The sequence below is a fragment of the Camelus ferus genome, chromosome 12 (assembly GCF_009834535.1).
Source record: "Camelus ferus isolate YT-003-E chromosome 12, BCGSAC_Cfer_1.0, whole genome shotgun sequence".
NCBI classification, from domain to species: domain Eukaryota; kingdom Metazoa; phylum Chordata; class Mammalia; order Artiodactyla; family Camelidae; genus Camelus; species Camelus ferus.
Genome location: NC_045707.1, coordinates 59612738 through 59633532, shown reverse-complemented (window position 1 = coordinate 59633532; position 20795 = coordinate 59612738). Strand labels below are relative to the sequence as shown.

Sequence of the window (20795 nt, the reverse complement as noted above, 5' to 3'; positions counted from 1 at the left end):
AATGGAGAAAGACATATTTGCATGTATATGAAGTTTAATCATGTTTACTTAAGACTGTGAATCCCTTCACATGGAATATATTATTAGTAATATATGTGCCCTGGACCAGAATTTTAATATAATAATAATCATTAAGGAGTTTTCTTCTTTGTATCCAAAAATTAAATCTTCTCAAAATTAAGAAATATTTATATTTCCTTAAATCCTAAAAATGACATTTTTAGAGTTCTTTTGTATGAACTTCTCAAGGCTACCACATCGCACAAGTCTGGTTTGTATCATGTACGTGGATTGTGCATAGATGGCCCAAAGTCCATAAGCCAGGAAATTTTGGATGTCTACTAAGTAGGAGATGCCCATATTATAACTTCCTTGAAGTTTCATTTTGTTCCTGCCTTTGACTCTGTTTGATTCTGATTTTTTATCTGCCTGTCTGGTGTCTGTATTCTATTTTAGCGGATTTCATCAGATGTACGTTGACCTTCATCTCTGTATGTATCCAGTGGGAGACACTGAAAAGCAATGTTCACACATACACACATTTCTTAGTGTCCTCTGGGCGTCATTATAGGTCGTCCACTGACCAGCTGGTTGATTCACTGGGTACGCTGAATGTGGATGTCTGTTGGTCTTAGGGGATCATTGTTGTCACAGGAGGACTTTCCAGTTCTGGCTGATATAAGGAAGGGGGGAGATTGAATCTTGCATTTCTGAAGGAGGAAGAGCCTAAAAGGGGAAGACAGTTGCTGGAGTCTCAACATCAGAATGTAGGATTTCATTTCATCCCTTGCTGTTATCAGCCCTATGCCTCCACCCTCCTGTCTGACTGGTAATTCTAAGTCTGGACTTTCCCTGGCCTCTATTTCCTGGCTCTTGATGGTTTGAGGGGGAGGCAAGTAGTCGCATAGTTCTTATGTCTGGTTCACCCCACCTTCCATTCTGTCTGTTGCCCACACTTCCTGAGCTGTTCTGGGGTTCTGTGGGACCATCTGTTTGCATCGCTCTGATGCCTCCCTCTGCAGGCTCCTGTGGGCTTGATGGTTTTTAACTCCTCTTGGCTAACTCATGTATCACTTTTTCATCTACTTTCAATATTCGTATATTGTGGTCATGGGAGATACAACTTGAGTTTTGGTTTTACTTTCGTGCTGTTTTGAAGGCGAATTTCTAGAAAATACAGGGTGAAAAATTATTTTACCACCAGAAAATGGAAGTCTTACATCTTAAGTGTTAGCCTCTCAAGTAGTCTCCCTTTACTCAGTTTTACTTTGTTTGAAACTATTCTTCATACTGCGTCAGAGCTAGAGTTTAGAAATATAGCCGTAGCTGTCATTTTTATGTCCCCTACATAAAAATAAGCTAACTTTCACCTAAAAATATTGATACAGCCCTATTAATTTTCTATAGGACCCCTACTTTATTGCTACCCTCTTCTCTCTAGTTTTTTCATGTGCATCTCCTACCGTGTTCTAACCGAACGGAATTATTCAATATTCAGTGAATTCAAAATTCAGAATATGAAATATACACCTGCCCCTTTGTAAATTTCATTATCCCTGTACCTTATACATGGAATATGCTTTCCCCTGAGTTAGTTGGCTTCATAAGGAAACTTTTATTATAAAGTCAAGTAGGAGTTACTATGTGATTTTTAGTTTGGAAGATAAATTGGTTGATCAGATTTGCATTTTAAAGCAATCTCTATCTATAGTGTATAGAATAGTTTAATGTTTAACCTGCCTAACTTAAAGACGGTTTCTAGGACTTTTAAAGCAATTTGGATGAGAGATGATGAAAGGCGGAACCAGAATGACTACAGTGTAATGGAGAAGAAGGATCAGGAGGTGTTAAGGAGACTGGGTCAGATTGGGTATAAGAAATGAAGCAAAAGCAGAAGGAAATTATCAGAGTTTATTTCATTTTGCTTTAGAATTTGCCCTCCTCTATAGACCACCTAGTGATTTTTATGGGGTTGTTGACTCATTAATATTGACTTTTAATCAACCTTCAACTTGAAATTCTTTTTTAGCTTCATAAATAGTATTTTCCTTGAAGTAAAAACTGGGAAATAAACTAGCTGAGTTGAATCATTTCCTTGGTGAATCTATTACATATTTTGTGGTGGTATTGATATTACCAAGAGCTTTTAATGGGTTCATTTTATAATAGTACCTTGTAGCCCTCAGTATTGAGATTTCTGGAAAAGTGTGCAGGAGTCATGAGATTGAACTCCATGATCTTTTGGTCACATCAGTTCTATGATAGCAACAGAAGACCCAGCCTGTGATCAAATTTCAAGCTGACTAAAATTAGCATGATTCTTATCTTAATTCCACACTGTAATTTTTCTAATCTCCTTTGTCCAACATTGCCTACCATTCTTGGATTTTTGAGTCATAAAGTGGGATGTACAAAATTACAGCTTTTTTGAATGGCCATCATTAAAAAGTCCATAAACAATAAATGCTGCAGAGGGTGTGGAGAAAGGGGACCCCTCCTACACTGCTGGTGGGAATGTAGTTTGGTGCACCTGTTATGGATAACAGTATGGAGGTTCCTCAAAAAACTAAAAACAGACTTACCATATGATCCAGCAATCCCACTCCTGGGCATATATCCAGAGAGAACTTTAATTTGAAAAGATATATGCACCCCAACTTCGTAGCAGCACTATTTCCAGTAGCCAAGACATGGATGCAACCTAAATGTCCATCAACAGATGACTGGATAATGAAGTTGTGGTATATTTATACAATGGAATACTACTTAGCCATAAAAACAATAAAATAATGCCATTTGCAGCAATGTGGATGGACCTGGATAATGTCATTCTAAGTGAAGTAAGCCAGAAAGAGAAAGAAAAATACCATATGATATTACTATATGTGGAATCTAAAAAAAAAAAGACAAATTTATTTATAAAACAGAAACAGACTCATAGGCATAGAAAACAAACTTATTGTTACCAGGGAAGGAAGGTGGTAGGAAAGGATCACTTGGGAGTTTGAAATTTGCATATACTATAACTACTATATATAAAATAGATAAACAGCAAGTTTATACTATATAGCACAGGGAACTGTATTCAATATCTTGTAGTAACCTATAATGAAAAAAAAAGAATATGAAAGCAAATGAAGTACAATTGATTTACAAAAAAAATAAAACATATATGTGCCATGAAAAAATAATATAATATATATGTATATAAAATTTATTTCTCCCTATTCAGAGTATTCAGTCACTTATGGTTTAAAGCTCAGTCTTTGAGGAAAAGGCTCAGTCAATTCCAGATTCTTCTCCTTCCCTTGTGCATCTTTTCTCTCAGAATTGATAGTCTGGGGAGCAGTTGGCAAGCATAGTTACTGTTACCAATGGCACCATGACGCCACATCTTATTCATGGCTGTCATTGCCCACCAACACTGCTGTCTGAAGAGCGGTGAAATTGATGATGCCTGCCAGACTGGAGTTATTATAACCTGTCCTCACATCTTCCTTGCTTTTTGTACTTTCCCATATGTGGTCTGTACATTCTTCCTGTCCTGATTTCAAGTACTATCTTGGATCAAAGGCTTTTTCTTAGATAATTCCATATGGTTTTCAGGAATTGGAAAAAACAAAACAAAACAAGGATGCTATTCCTTTTGATAGGCCCTTGCTGATTTTTAAAATGTAGAAGCTCCGTTATTTCCATTGAAACTCTTAGTTTTCAAAACGGTTTCTGTCTGGTATGGATTAGAAAAGCCTATTTGACTCCTCAAAGACAATAATGTGAATAGACCAGGGAGCATAACACCTTCAAGTTTCATTCATATCATTGCAAATAGTAGGATTTCCTCATTTTCTACGACTGAATAATAGTCTATTATGTGTATGTATATCTTAATAGTATGTTTATATATGTACCACAACTTCTTTTTTCTTTCATCCATCAATGGACACTTAGAGTGGGGAGGGTATAGCTTAGTAGTGGAGCGTGTGCTTAGTACGCATGAGGTCCTGGGTTCAATCCCCAGTACCTCCATTAAAACAAACAAACAAACAAACAAATAAATAAACCTAAGTACCTCCCACCAAAAAAAAGCCAACCAACAAACAAAAATGGATCTTAGGTTTTCTCAATGTCTTAATTAGTTTAAATAATGCTGGTATGAACACAAAGGTGCAAATATCTTTTTGAGTTAGTATTTCCATTTCCTTTGGATATATTTCCAGAAGTGGAACTGCTGGATCATATGGTAGTTCTAATTTTACCTTTTGAGGGTCATCCATACTGTTTTTGCTCATGGTCGTACCAATTTATAACCCCACTAATAGTGCACGAGGGTTCTCTTTTCTTCATATGCATGCCATTGTTTATTATCTCTTGTCTTTTTGATGATAGCCATTCTAATGGGTGTGAGATGATATCACATTGTGGTTTCAATTTGCACTTCCCTGATTAGTAATGTTGAGCATCATTTTATATACAGGTTGGCTTTTTGTATATCTTCTTTGGAGAAATGTCTATTCAGGACCCTTGCCTATTTTTTTCAATTGGGTTATTTGTATTTTTGCTGTTGAATTGCATGATATCTTTATATATTTTGGATATTAATCCCTTATTAGATATATGACTTGCAAATATTTTTCCCATTCCATTGTTTGTGTTTTTACTTTGTTGATGGTTTGTTTTTCTGTACAGAAGCTTTTTCATTTGATGTAGTCCCATTTATTTATTTTTTATTTTGTTTCTTGTGGTTTAGGTGTCATACCCCAAATTCATTACCAAGACCCATGCCAAGGAACTTCATTCCTATGTTTATTTCTAGGAGCTTCATGGTTGTAGATCTTAATCCATTCTGAGTTAATTTTTTTATGTGGCAAATATATCCAGTGTGGTCCAGTTTCATTCTTCTACATGTGAATATCCAGTTATCTCAGCACCAGTTATCGAGGAGACTCTCTTCTTCATTGAGTGCTCTTAGCTCCCTTGTGAAATATTTGTTGTCCATGTCTGCATGGATTTGTTTCTGAGCCTTCAATTCTGTTCCATTGGTCTTTTTGTCTGTTTTTATGCCAGTGCCATATTGTTTTAATGACCAGAGCTTTACAGTATAGCTTGAAATCAGGAATTTTGCCTTCCATGTGACCCTATTATTTTATAATTAAAATTAGCACTGTAAAAGACATAGTGGAGGAACAGATGACTAAGTTAAGAGATCATTATAAATCCCAGCAGTTTTCCTCAGTTAGATTGACTACATTTGGCTAGATAGCTAATATTTAAGGATTTGACAATGATACTGTTGTAAAACGTTAAGAAACTTACTCTAATGTAAATATATTTCATATTAAAACAGTGAGCTAGTAATACTATTTAACATTTAACAAATATTTAGTAAGTGAAAGGCCATGTTCCAAAAGTATAAATCCATTCAATCCTCACAATAATCCCATTAGTCAATAATACTATTATTGCCATTATCTCATTTTACAGATGAGAAAAATCTGACACTGAGAGGAAATAAATGTTCAGTCAGTATTCACATGGATAGTAAGTGGCAGAACAGAAATTCCAACCATATAGAATGTTCCTCGAAGAATTCCTGCTATTGCATAATAGGCCCCAAGATCCATGCTAATAAATGTGAAATATAAAATATGCCATGGTGCCTTCAATTTCTATTATTTTAATTGCTGTAAATGAACTATTATGCATACAAGTGTGCTAGGATTTCTAAGTAGCACTTTGGTAAATGTAATCTCATTAATTCTTCTGAATTAAGTGAAATATAATTATTATCTGAGATGACATTTATGTTCACAATATTGCAGTTAAAACAGTTAAAGAAAACTGGCTCCAGATGTTTGAAGGTAATTGATTATTTAAAGCTTTGGTCAGAACCTTGATGACTCAAATACTCAATGACCCTGGTATAGAAGATACCAAATACTGATTTATGATTAATATGATATCATTCCCAATTATATCAATGTCTTCATTAAAAAACCCTATAATTAATTCATACCATAATCCTACAAAATGCATTACCATATATTTTTTAGCTCATTCAGCTGAGGCTAAGAGGTTGAATTCTGTGATTATTTTTTGTAGAAATGAATCAAGGGCAACTTTGGAGTTCAGATCCAAAATTTAGACATGACTTTACCATTCTGTTGTGTTGATTTGAACAACAGACTCTAATGACAATTGACAAGATTGTATCTTCCCTCATCAGATTATTACACTAAATTCATTGATGTTTTAAATATATTTATATACCATGTGTCCTCTGCTTGAAGACTGTTTCATTAAAATGCTCTTCATATTTCCACTTTTTAATTTATTTTTTAATTTCTTAAAAGAAAAATAAAGCTTATATATAATATTAAAATATGTAGAAGTTGCTCTGTAATTATTTTATACATCCTCATCTGGATTATAACCTCCTTTGGAAGGCACTGATTTACTTGAATTGGGTATCTTTTACACATGTCTCTTCAAAAGAATGAGTAAAATAAAGTACATAGACTTAATTTTTAAATTCACTCATTTAGTCTGAATAGATTTTACTGATTGCAGCTGGGTCGCAGCCATTGTCTGAGCAAAGTTCCACATGTTAGAGACACTGGACAAGTCAAAGCACATAGGCGTGGGATTCCTCTAGAAGAAATCCTGGACCAAGTAGGAAACTGTTTCATGAGCTCAGTCAGAGGCTTTCCCAACAAGGTCTTGCAGCCAACCAGCTGGCTTCCCATCTGTTTTCTCACCTAAGTCCCAGGAGGGATTTGGATAGAGGCGAAGGCATGGTTGACATGCATTTGGAGAATGAAAATATTATTGTTTTTATTTTTAATACATTCCATTCTGTGTATATTTAAATAAGTAATTTTTTTCTATAATTGAACACCTTCATAAAAAGAAAAAAAATGGAGTTTGGTGGAGGTGGTGTCACGATGGAGGCAGTGCAGGCCTGGATGAGAACATCGCAGCCTTGAAATTGGATACATTCCTCTGAGTTTGAACATATCTGTGGCCCCAGTGATTTAGAAGGCAGGAGGAGTCAGAGATGTGAGTAGTGTTAGAAGTAAGAAGTAGAGTTTCTTGGGTCCTCTCCTGCCAGTTCTCTCAAATTTTTTAACCGTTGTAAAATGGTAATATCAACAAATATTTGCTGGAAGCCATCTTAGCAAATAACACTAGATGCCATAACAGTGATAATAATAGCAGGCAGTTCTTCAGAGCCAGTTCTGAGACAAGCACTTTGCAAGTGTCATCTTCTCTGGTCCTGACAAGTCCTATAATGTGTAAGTATTATTATTATCCATATTTTGCAGATGAGAATCTGAGGTTTATAAAGGATAAGTTACTTGCTCAAGGTCCCAGTGTTGGTAAGTGGTTTGCTGGGCCTCCAGGCCAGGGCTACTTGACTCCAGAACACATGTTCTTCATCTTTGTGGATCGTTTAATGTCGATTACCTGGTCATGCTAACTCTCTGCCTAGCGGTAGGCACCAATCAAGCCTGGCTCACCCTGAAGTTTCTACCAGAAAGCCAAAAATTAATGCTGTCATTTGATTGATGTATAGATGAAGGGAAAGTGCTCATTTGTTAAGATTCTAGATAGTATAAATCTGTATAAAATAAATGTTTACAATAATACAAGCAGAAAAAAATATTAATTGAGGAAAGTGATCACCAAATAAAAGAATGTCTGTCTAGAAATCACGTGTTTGTATTCTAATTCAGGAGACGGTTGTGCGGGTGGTTCTTCTCACATTTTAATATCTTTAGCATCAAGATCATAAACATGGAGAAAAAAGATGTTTTGTTGCCATCATATATGTTTTCCTTATGCAACAGAATGTTTCCATTTATGTCTTTCAGGACGCTTAATCCCACTACATATGTATTAAGATGCCACTTGTATTTTCTATGGTAAAGGAACACTCTCTTTTTCTTCTTTGTTGTATTTTGCAATGTATCTAGGATTCATTAAAAACACACACACACACACACACACACACACACAACTTAGCAGCCCCATTTAGGTTCTGGTCCTGTAAAAAATACTAGAATATGAATGTGCAAAGATAAGCATATAAGATGCCTCTTATAACTTTGGATGCAATAGAAACATATTTAAACAAATTAAATATCCTTCAACAGGGAGATTGGTATTAGGTACAACATAACATCAAAAATAGTGAGATAAGTGTATGTGAAACAGTTTTAGAAGTGTTATTAAAACATTGCCACATAAAAAGTTGAAAAATTCAGAGTGATATATAAAATTTGACTAGATTTGGTTAAACATTCTATCGTGTGTGTGTGTGTGTGTGTGTGTAATATGGTGTCATGTGGTGAAGTGTGTAGGCATAGAAAAAAAAATCTAGAACTATATACCAAAATATTCAAAAGTGGATCGGGTTGCAAGTTACCGGGAAACTTTCACTTCTCAGTTTCGACACTTCTGTTTTGTTTTATTTTTACAAAAGCATGTGTATTGGTTTCGTTAGAATTTTTTAAAAAGAATCTTCTTTTCTTTTTTCTTTTCTTTCTTCCTTCCTTCCTTCTTTTCTTTTTTCTTCTCTTTTCTTTTCTTTTCTTTCTTTTCTTTTTTCTTTTCTTTTTTACAATTTTCTCAGCACTCAGTGCTCATGACTATAAGGCACACCTTACCTTTGCAGTAACTTGTCCTAATTTCAGGCATCCTGCCTTAGTTATGTAATGAACAACTGTGCCCCTGATTCCTTTGCTCTTCTGCCTTTTTGTATCTTACGCCCTCTGTGGTGTCTTCAGATTCTTTATGTTGCCAGTTCTAATTCCAGGGTTTCTATAACAAATTTTTGTGTGTATATGTCTCAGTTAATTTTCTTCCTCTATTCTCATTTCCAATTTTGCATTCTTCTATCACATCACGTATTATAGTCTGCCTTGTAATCAACGTACTAATATGTCCTATTCATGATGTTGAAGTCTTAACTTGTTTATTTCCTTACAGTTAGATTACACTGGTAAGGGCTGATAACATTTGGAAAACTAGTAACATTTTACTTTTGTGAAATTTTTTAACAGCTCTAGTTTTTTCTTGTATCATAATCTGTTGTTGAAGAGATACTTCTACTCTGTGTCACATTGCCAACCTTGTGGCTCATAACCCACTCTTCATTTCTGTATTATAATTTCTGTGTAACAACTGCATTTGCTTCCTCTATTCTCTTATATAAACACATTTCAGGAGGCTGAAATGAGATGACAGTCCAAATAAAGCATCTTAGGCATTTGCAATGATTTCATAAAATGATGCCAAAATATTATCACATACATTATCTCACATGACAAATTTAATAAAGTCTTCTCTGAGAATCATGAATTTGTATAGTAAACATTCCTGTGTAAATCAGTCCAGGTGGCTTCCTTTTACAAGGACAGGCAGTATTATGTACAGTATGATAGAACCAAGGGAAAGAGAGTAAAAAGGCAACCTGATTTGCAAACAGGAGCTTCCTCAGTAGTCATCCAGGAAGGGAGTTTTGCTGTGTCACAAGTGACTAGTCCCTGGTTTTAAAAGAGGGTGAGTCATCCCCCTTTGAAACAAGAGATAAGTGGAGGGGAAAGAGCTGTTTAAAAATTATTTTACAACTATTTCCTTTGGAGCTATGACTTCTTAAACTGGAATGTGATCCAGAATAACATCCCTTTGAATCCAACATTTGTCTTAAGCATTTTGATTGTTTCTTGCTTCCCTCGTCCCATCTCACTTCTTCCCTTCCTCTTTTCAACAGATTTACACGGACTGGGCTAACCACTACCTAGCAAAATCAGGCCACAAGCGGCTGATCAAGGATTTGCAACAAGACATTGCAGATGGAGTACTGCTAGCCGAAATCATCCAGATCATTGGTAAGACCTGCACTCTGAGAGAAATTGTGGAAGTCTCTGCCCCCACTCCCCCCACCCCTGACTTTGGTAAAAATACATTGTAAGCTGAATGCCTATGAACTCACTCCACGTGTCTCTGAGACGTGTGCAGCTCTTTCTGTGATTTAATTAAAATGTTTATGTGAGGACGTTGGAAAAAGGCAGTTTGGCCATACTTTTAAATGGCTAGAACTGTATCTTTACATACAGTGAAATGTCAGAAATGAACGCTTCATTAAACCATATGTCTCCCATGTGTTCATTTCGTTAGCTGGAGCAACTTAGGCACTCTGAGATTCCTTGAAACTGTATCCTGATCCAGCGGGGACAATTGTGAAAGGTTTCATGTCAGCAGTCATTTGGCACAGGCTAAAGAATTAGCAGCAACTTCCTTCTCACTCACTTTTTTTTTCCCCTTTTGCCTGATTTGTGCATATGGAATTGGCGGCTGCTAACAAGTGTGTCCTCTTGTACACGGCTTGTGAGACAGAGTGAATGTAGCAGCAGCAGCATTTTGCTTGGTGGTTTTTTTTTTTTTTTTCTTAGTCTCCTTTTGTGTGTGTGTGTTTCACTTCATTGCTTAAGCATGTTGTTCTTTTTTTCTCTCTTCTGTTTTATTTCTTGGCTTTAGCAAATGAAAAAGTTGAAGATATCAATGGATGTCCTAGGAGTCAATCTCAGATGGTAAGAATCATGTTTATTCTAAATATAATGCTTATCTTTACTTCCAGATTTAACTGCATTTATAAATGAACTAGAAATTTATTTTGCATATCCTCTTGCTTGTTTGAGAAACCATTTGATCATATTCTATCATATATATTTCTTTGGGTGAAATTTATGAAGAAGTGGTAGAAACAATAGAGTTAAATATGTGTAGCATTGAAATAACCTATCTCGGGGTGTTTTTGACATTTTTTTTCCTGATATCTGAATAGTTTCACTTCACACTGTTTTTGATGGCAGTGAATCCAAAATTGGCAATAATTTCAATTTTAAGTGGAGCCTTTTTGTCTGAACAACTAGTTTGAGGAACAGAACTTGCCATGTGCATTTAAAAAAATACATAAATAGTGTTTTCTTTGTTCATAACAAAGTCCAGTGTAAACACACAGACTCTTCAACACTTTTGGAAGTAGCTGCACAGGCAGGCTGCTGAAAGTTTGCTGAGCAGGGACTGATTAGGGGATGTGATTCATAGCCTTTTCCAGAAACTCATCTATCCAGAGGCCTGTCTCACCCCCAGCCCTCTCTTATCTTAACCAACTGGTAAACCTTAAAGTTTTATAAGAAAATAATAGATTGATAGATTGCTGAGATAAAAAAAACTCACCCCTTCTTAATTAAATAGCCACAACTTAATTTTATAGGACAACCTGAAACCAAAATGCCTTAACTGAAGTTATGTCAGCAGATATAATCAGGAATGATAGCCAAAATCCACAAGATGGGGTTTCCTCCTAAGCTCTTTTTAGTACAGAATAGGCATTTTAAATAAAAATAATGAGTTCTTAATTGTCAGACACTGGAAGAATGAAAAAAAAAATGTACTTTTTTGACCTGCTGGCCTGCTTTATTTAGTGTCAGAAAACTGAAATCCAAAATAGTAAAAGGAATTTATTTTTAAAGAATGATTAACTAGCATGTCTGGGGAATGTGTGTGTGTGTGTGTGTGTGTGTGTGTGTGTGTGTGTGTGTTAAGCACTCTAAGGACCTATTACAATGTCATGAACTCTGTGCCACTGTTGTGAGAAAATCACCATAAAGAAAGATTCTCTGTAAAACACTTCAGTTTTAAGGAAACTTCCTGATCTAATTACTCTGGGCACAAAGATGACTCTATAAAAATTATTTATAGTTGTTCCCTGAAGTTTTACTGAAAGCAATTATGATACCTTCAGACTCTGCTACAATAAAAGCTGCATGATGTAGGGGAAGACTTGTAACTTCTCTTGAGCCTCAACTTTCTCATCTGTAAAATGAACCCTAATTAATGTATGATAATGTCATATAATTAAGGACATTCTTTACTTTCTAAACTGATATGGAAATGCAGAATAGTATTGCTTACAAACTTTTAAAAGAGCACATTCATGAATTAATACCTATTAAAGGATTTTTAGGGCTTCATATTTAAAAAGCTCTATAATCCCTGAATAGTACAGAGTATGTTTCTCAAACCCAACACTATCAGTTTTGCTTTCATTATTTCAACCATAAAGAGAGGTTGGATGCTAAAACTCTAACCTTCTCTGCTGTCATCCCAGTTTGAGTCTGCTTATAGGGAATCCAGTAAATAGCCCAGCTAATACTTTATGACAGAAAATAAATAAATAAACCTCCAAAGCTCATAACTCTGGATAGAGATGAAGTCCTTACATATTTATCTGAAACATCTGTACCAGAGATTCTGAAAATATTCTTAGGAGTATCAGACTGTTTATTTTTAATTACTCCCTACCTATCAGCCTCCAAATGTCTTGTAACATCTAGTATACATGTTATGTTGATATTTCTGCTTCTGATTAAAAAAAAAAAAACAAACAGAAAAACCAAAACCTGAGAAATGCAAATGTTATGGAAACAGTGGTTTTTCTAGCTAAAATGTATTCATCAGAATTACATTGAATTTTGAGTAAGAATGACTTGGAGCCTCATTTTTTTGATGTGGTTGAATTCTTAACCTGAAATTGGCATGCCTTCAGCATGTTGCTTCAGAAGAATACATATGACACAAATGTAACTTTTTTTGGTTGAATTATTTTTGCCTCTGTTCTTAAGAATTGTCAGTGGCACTATGTTATTAATGAATAAAAATTGCAGATTTTAACTGAGACAAGAAAGTAAAGAGAATTATGATACTATGACTAGGCTTATAAATTTCATGTATCTGTTCCAAACAGGATGTTGCCTGTTTCTTTCTTGTGTAACAACCAAGCAGTGCTGCATTAGTAATAATGAGAACTATCTTTACTCATAGAACTACTTGGCCAATTCTTTTTTATATTTGATCTTTCATGGCCTTTGGTTGCTGTTTGTGTTTAATTACAAAAGGGAAGGTAAAACTAGGTCTGTTACTGTTTCTGGTTACAAATTGTCTTTTTTTTAATTATTTCAAACTTGATAACTTTTATTGGGTTGTTTTAAGCCTTTAAGAATAGAAATTTTCTTGTGTTATGAATCTACAGTACATTGATGAGTAATGGTAGTTCGTATCTAGGCAGTATTAACTGAGCACATCAGATACCAGGCATGGGGACACTTGAGGATCAGAGGAACAAATATTTAAAATAAGTCATAGCAACAGTGTTACATACGTAAGAACAAAAGTACTGTGAAGAAAGTGAGCTTGGTGTGTTGCAGAAACAGAAGACCACTGTGGTTTGAGCACAGTGAGAGGTGATGGAAGGGGACGATGGAAGCCTGATCACGTTGGACCAAAGAAAGGAGTCTGTATGCTACTCTACTCTAAGTTGATTAAGGAGTCTTTGGAAGACTTTTAGAACTGGGCTGTGTTATGATCTGATGTCAAGGTTAAAAAAGACCACTCTAGGTGCTTTCTGGGGATTGTAGAACACTTAAGTGTTGGTCTTCAGTTGGATGTGGGAGATGAAAAATATAGGGAGCAAGAAATGGCCCCCAACTTTCTGGCCTCAATGAGTAAAGAGTTACCACTAAACAAGGTGATTATTATAGAGGGAGAAAACAGCTTAAAAGGTGAAGGGGGAAGATGATAAATTCATATTTTGACAAGTAGAGTTTGATGTATCCATTGGATGGACCATCAGGTAGGAGGTGGTTGGAGGCAGTGAGGCATGTGTTTCTGAAGGTCAGAGTGTACCTAGTACATGGAAAATGATCGGAACCACAGACAAGGATGGGATGTCCCTGGAGGTCTGTGTAGAGTCAGAAAGGAAGAAAGCTGTGGTTCTCGCATGTACATGATGAGCAGACATGTAGGAATCAGAAGAGGGAAGGAGTGGTGAGAGAATGAGCCCATCGCTGGGAAGGTCGATTGGCAGATGTGGATTGTTAATCCTTGGAGTAGTTATGGTAGCATAAGCTGTAGCATTTACTTGGACTAACCCAGTGGGACTGGGCAACGTAAGACAAACAGATTGTGGCAGATGCTTTCAGATACCCAGAGTCAGAGTATCGGAAAGAAAAAAAGTTAGTTCTAGTAATTAGACGGGCACGGGTGGCCTTTATGTAAACATCTTCTGTAGAGTGATCGTGTGTGCAAGAGTAACTGAGAGGTGCAGGTATCCATGGAGTCTTGAGTAATCTTCTGAGGACTTTCCTGTTGAAGGAAGAATAAAAAATATATAGTTTGAAAGGAAGGCTGGGTGAGGGAAGTTCTTGCGGGGAGGGGGAGGGAAGTAGGCAGAGAAGGAGGAAGCAGTGGGGAGAGGGGAGGATGCAGACATGTGACAATGCCAAATCCTCAAAGAAGTGGCAGAGGAGGAAATTTGAAGTCTGTGTGGAAGATTTAATGTTGGAAAAGAATACTTTCTCCTTTGTCACATATCATCAAGGGATACGATTGCGTGAAGAGGTGGCTATATGAAAGTGGATTGCATAGAAATTGAAGGGATTCAAATCAATACGATAATGACTTCAGAATATTAGATAATACCAATGTGCTCTTTTCCATGTCATTCTCTATTAGTTACCTTATATTATAAAGAAAAAATTTGATTTTACAGCAGATAAAGAAAATTCAACAAAAATTCTTTCAAATAACATTGACTTAATTATATATATATAAGAAAAATTAGGAGCTTGTCTTTTCAGCAATTTATTAGCATGATTATTGAGAGATTTTGAGACATACTTATTCTCAGTGTCAATTGCTATCTATTGCTATCTTTCCTTAATAAGCTTGAGACTAAACTCATCCCAAAAGGCCAGAACTAAGTTTGTAGGAGCTTATTCAGCACTATATTTAACCTCATCCAAAGATGAAGTTACTAATATGGATGGCACCTGTTAAGTCATTTCTAGGTGGGTGGTATCAGGATTCAAAATATATGCTGCATGCCACAACTTTGGTGAGATTATATGAGGAAATAAATTAGTAAACTATAAATACCAAGAATGCCCAGAATGCCCAGCAGATTAAAAATAGCAGGAAAAAAAATGCTCAACATGTATTTGAAATGCAGAGGCACAAGTGCAAGGTTCTTAGACAAAAATGTAAGACATGTAACAGAAAAGTTGTTTTGAAAAGAAATCTTTATTTTAAAATAGACCGTTAGAGCACTTGGCTGGTTAGCTCTGTTGGTTGGAGTGTGATGTTAGTAAAATAGACCATTATACTTAATAATCTTCACAAATGCATTGAGAGATTAGGAAATTTGATTATGTGAAAGAGTTGCAAACCAAGAATTAGATGACGGAGCATAGCTGAGGATCTGGCAGATGGGATCCACAGCCTGTCCTTCTGCTTTGCTGGCTCCTCCCTTTAACTCATTCTAGTGGCTTCATTGTTTTTCAGCCACGACCTTCTACCTTATTTTCCAACACATCATACTGGTTAAATTTTGCTGATATGAGAATTTTTGGAACAATTGTGTCTCTTACCGTTTTTTATTCCTAGAAGATGAAAAATTAGGTGTTAATCTCCCCTTAATTCTCTGATTCTATGTCCTAAAAGTTTGTGGCTTCCAGAATCATTACTGTTGTGGAATTCCCAGGCATCTTTATTCCTTTTCTATAGTTTACAGTTATCTGGACAGTGAAACTATCCTTGATAGAAAAAGTATCTCGTGCTTTTATCAGCATGCTGCCCTTTAAAGTTTTAATTCTTTCAGCCACTGCTTATTATTGCTGCTCTTTTAAGGGATCTATTTAGGTAAGATAAGAAGATGAGGTTTCTAACCAAATAGGGAAGAGATCAAATATTGGAATGCTGTAAAGGTTTAATAGAATCTTATAAATGGCACACTGCAGGATTCTAGCCCCATGACTCAGAGGAGGGGAACATTGCTAAGTTAGTCCATTCACATGATCCCCTGCCATTTTGAAGCTGTTCATCTTCTGGAATGTCTAGAAAAAGATAGCTTAATGAAGACAAATGCTTTCCTACAAATATAGCTCTGATCTCTAAAGAAATACAAGAAATACTAACTGAAAAATCTCCACTTTGTAAATTCCTTAATGATTTCATTATTTGTATGTAGGCTCAATCTTTGGAGGAATGAGCATAAATTACAAGTATTAGGGAATTTATTAGAGTATCACCCTGATGATCTTTAAAACTGAGTTTGTCTCTAGGAGTTGCTCTGTATATACTAGTAATTTAAAGTTCAAATGAAGTCATTGAAATAACACGGGGGCTCTGTGAGCAAGTGTGTCATGTTGAAAAGACAGTGGTCACTGAAATTCTAACTAGATGACCCAGGAGAAAGAATTCATTAAACACCCAGTCTTCACTCGTTTCTGCAGTGAGGAAATTAGACTGATGAACTCTGAAGTCCGTTGGAACTCTGACTTCCTAGAATGGTTTAACAAAGCTTCAAAGACCATGGTTTCTGTTCAATATTTCATCTTACAGATATACTTGGGTTTTCAATATGTATAGCTTTTAAAAACTACATCCATAGTAAGGTGAGAAAGATCATCCCTAAATACACTGCCTAATTTACAAAGAAAAGCAACAGCAGCAAGGATGTTAAATTTTTTTGGAAATTATCTGCCCTGCCATTCAGAAATTAAGTAAATGCCAAAATACAAGAGTGCTTTTCTGCATTAACATTATATTATGGAATAAATAGTGTAAATGTTCTTCTTGTGAGTATCAGTATTTAAACTGGCTTGTGCCATTAGGAGGACACATAGAAATTGAGATAAAGTAACTAATTTTGGATTGGATTCCAGGTTCCATATACATTTTTTTTTAGCAGACAGGAAATAAGATATTTTTGTTTTTGTGAGTAATTAGTAAGCTTTATATATATGTATACATATATATAGAGAGAGAGAGAGACAGAGGCCATTGAAAATGTATGCACTGTATCTACTATATATTTAAATGTCAACCATTTTCTGAAACATTTAGTATGTTCTTTATTCTTGTGTTTTTGACTTAAAATGCTATAAATTGTTTCTCACTGATATCATGCCTAGTAAACACAAAGTACAATCATATCTAGTGTTAGAAAACATATTTTATAGCAGTCTCTTAATAATTTTAGTGTTTGTTACCTTCAGTAGTCAATTTTTATTGAAGTATAGTAAGTTTACAATGTCGTGTCAATTTCTGGTGTACAGCACAATTTTCTTGTCATACACGAATACACGTATATTCGTTTTCATATTCTTTTTCACCGTGAGCTACTACAAGATCTTGAATGTATTTCCCTGTGCTATACAATATAAATTTGTTTATCTATTCTTCTTAAAAACATCTTTAATCCTCACATAATAGATTACTTGGGAACTGCTTTCCTTCCCATTTCACAGATAAGGAAACGGAGGCTTCAAAAGAGTAAAATTTTTCTTGGTTTATTTCTCACAGTGTGTAAATTGCATAACTAGGATGCAGACTCAGATTTATTTGACTGCAAAACTTGTAATTAGTATACTATAGTGCTGCATTAATGAACTGACTCCTTGTACTTCACCCCAGACCAACTAAACACAAAAACAAACTGAAGAGCTAAGCATCATTACTATCCCTTACCTCTTCTTATTCCACAATACTGGCTAACTTGCGATAGGAAAGGAGAACACAGGATACAGCATGCAGGGACATGAGGTACCTAGTTAAACTGCATCTTTCACCTCCCCTCCCCACAGACCTAACAAATCAAAGCTCAGATGGCACGGCCTGAAAATCTTCATGCTGCGGATCTCAGCTCACGCTTAGACTTGCTAACGTTTTGCTATCTACTGCTCTGCTAAGTCAATAATTGTATCAGTTTCCTGTGGCTGCTGTAACAAATCATCACAAATGTGGTGGCTTAACACAGTAGAACTTTAATCTCTCACTGTCTCGGATGCCAGAAATCTGAAATCAGTATCACTGGGCCAAAATCAAGGTTCCAGCAGTCCTGCGCGCCCTCTAGAGGTTTTGGGGGAATCCATTCCTTGCCTGTATCAATCTGTATGTTCATCTTCCCAGATATAAAGGTGCATTGAATATTTGTGAGGTAATTTGGAACTGTTTGCATCTTGTGAACTTAGACTATGTATGGAGCAAACAGATTTCGCAGACTCTCTTTGGCCTTCCCTTCACTGTTCACTAAAAAATTTCATTCTTACATTTACCCAAATATATATGGAGCATCGATCCTGTGCCAGGCCTGTGCCCCAGCCACCTGTCAATCATGTAGAGAAAGAGCTTGAGTCAGAAGCTGGAAGTGGCTCAGTCGTGAGAATGTCTAAGTTATAGTGCTGGGAAACATAGTATGGCAGAAAGAGCAAGTTCTTTGGAGACTGACAGGACTGAATTTGAATTCTGGCTCTGCTATTTATTAATTGTGTAAGCTTACAAAAAGGATATTATGCCTAAGCCTCTATTTCATGGTCATAATAATATCTAATTTATCAGAGTTTATGGCAAAGATGAAAAGGATTTTGCATTTGGAGTAAATAACTTAAATGCTCCAAACTCTGTGTCAGCTCCCTTCCTGTGCTGGTTTGTTAAGTGGTGGAGGAAGAAGTAGCTTCCAAACCGTTTTCCCCGCTTCTGTTCTTGACATGGAGTATAGGGTTTCTGAGAGTTCAGCTTGTTTACCTAGTATGTTATGAAGTGAATATTTTGCAAATAACGTCTTAAGGTTAAATACACTAAAACAGACGTCTTGCCAATGAGAGTATGTTGCAGATTAGTGTGGGTAGAAATTGTTGTGTGAAACTTTTGTTACTTTCTACCAATAAACCTATGTGTATACTATGTGGTCATATAAAATATATGTCTTCAATGTAATATTGATAATTTCTTTTGCTTAAAACACGCCATTTGCTCCCCGAGCTTTAAGATCAAGCCCAGGCCCTTAGCGAGGGGGTGAGGATGTTCCTCATCTCTGTTTATCTCTGTGGACTGGGCTTCTGCTGCTAGATTCTCCAGAGCACAAGATTCTTGTTCCTGGAATCCCTTCTGCCTAACTTCTATCCCTACATAGTTTCTTGAAATCTACTGAAGGCCACCAGTCTTTAGAGTGGCCCATTTTCATAAAGAAGTTGTAGAGAAAGTTCTAAGTGAGGTTCAGCTCTTAATATTCCCAGCTATTCTGAATTCCTTGCGGGTCCTTCAACCTAAGATGTTTCTCAACTATGACCAGTTCACATATTGCTCCTTCCTTGGGTTCTCTTCACCCCATGTCCTGTTAGGTGGTTAACCCTTTCTAACCTTTCTGGGACTAGCTTCCCTTGAAGCAGGGAAATGTGGGAGTTGATGATGTGGGCTCTGGTTTGGACGTACTTTCTCTGTATAACCTTGAGCATCTCAATTTAATTCTCTGATCCACACTTTTATCATTGTAAAAATGCTATAGTTATGGCAACTCCAGGAGACGATGTCTTTGTAACCAGGTTAGGTACAAGTCTTAGGTACTAATAACTTTCTCCTTTTCTGGCCTCTTCGTGAATAGATTATTCTACATGCTGCTCTAGGAGTCTGTGTTTCTGATTGTAACATTCATTGCATTACATTGGAATCCTCTCTCCTTTGAAAGTATATGTTTTTTAAGGGCTTGGACATGTCTCATTGAATAAATAATTATTATATGAATGAACAAAAGCAAACATCTTAAGAATTTTAACCAGTGCAAAAGGACTATTGCATTTTACTTTAATTCTCCAAATTTATATTAAAAAGATTTACATTAAAATATTTGGCTAAAATCTATATGATAATTTGAATTTTATGATAGGATGGGAGTTTGCTCAAACTGAGCCATCTTATCTATTTTGGGGGGTTCAAATCACATTTAATTAATTTATATAATTCACTAGCAGTACATGTAAGTTTATCATGAAAAAATAGAAAGAATAATTAATTTAAAATAGCACAAGTCCCCAAAGAATTTATCATCTAGCAATAATGAAAGTTACATTTGGTTTTTATTCATCTATGTATTCTCTGTGTGTGATTCATAAGAGTGGTACCTTCAGACATGCCCTCACCGGGAGGCATTGTGTCTATAGAGAGAGGCTCATCTTTGAAGTATTATGCCTGCTCCCTGGTTTACAGTTATTGAACTTTTTACACTGCAGTGGTTTTAGAATCCAAGGGGGCTTTTCAGTTCCAGGCCAAATCCAGCTCTGCAGACATCACTGCAGAAAGAAAAGGTGGGCATGGTCTACTCTCAAGCATCCTTAGGAGCAGTTTTACTCTTGGTTGCTCTGATGGGCATGCCTGCTATTCCTCCTGAAGCTTGTCTAACCTTCTCAAAACCAGACTCATCCTTTGAGGCCAAATGACACTTCTGTGAAACTTTCCCTGGTTCGGTAGTAAAGATCGATAAATCCATTCTCTTCACGGCCACACAGTGTTCTTTATAGAATATTTTTGGAACAAAAATTTTTTTTTTTTTTGTCTCTTCAGCTATTTTACAGGCTCACAAAGCTCACAAAGGCGAAGACCTTATAATTCATGCTTCTGTCCTTTAACCGTCCCACAGAGCTCTTTGCCCACAGTAAACAGTCAATAGTTGATTGAATGTATTTATCACTTGTTGTTAAATGTTGGTACCCTGGTTAAAATTTAATCTCAGACTATAAGATTGATATTAATCATACCCAGAATGTAATTTCCATTAAAGATCCATAAGTGACAGTGAAAGAAACCTATGAATAGGCAAGGTATAATTTTGTTAATATTGAGAAATATGCCTCCAGTTACATTTTCCAAAACAGATTACATCAGTTTTGTAGTTAAAA

The 20795-nt window shown here is 35.9% G+C and overlaps 1 protein-coding gene across 1 annotated transcript in view; it reads left to right on the top strand.

Moving 5' to 3' along the window:
- NAV3 (neuron navigator 3) overlaps window positions 1–20795 on the top strand; it is a 311096-nt gene that overhangs the window by 74736 nt on the left and 215565 nt on the right. The window contains 2 exon segments of the mRNA XM_006179097.2: window positions 9773–9890; window positions 10540–10592. Of these exon segments, the coding sequence (XP_006179159.2) occupies window positions 9773–9890; window positions 10540–10592 (171 nt within the window).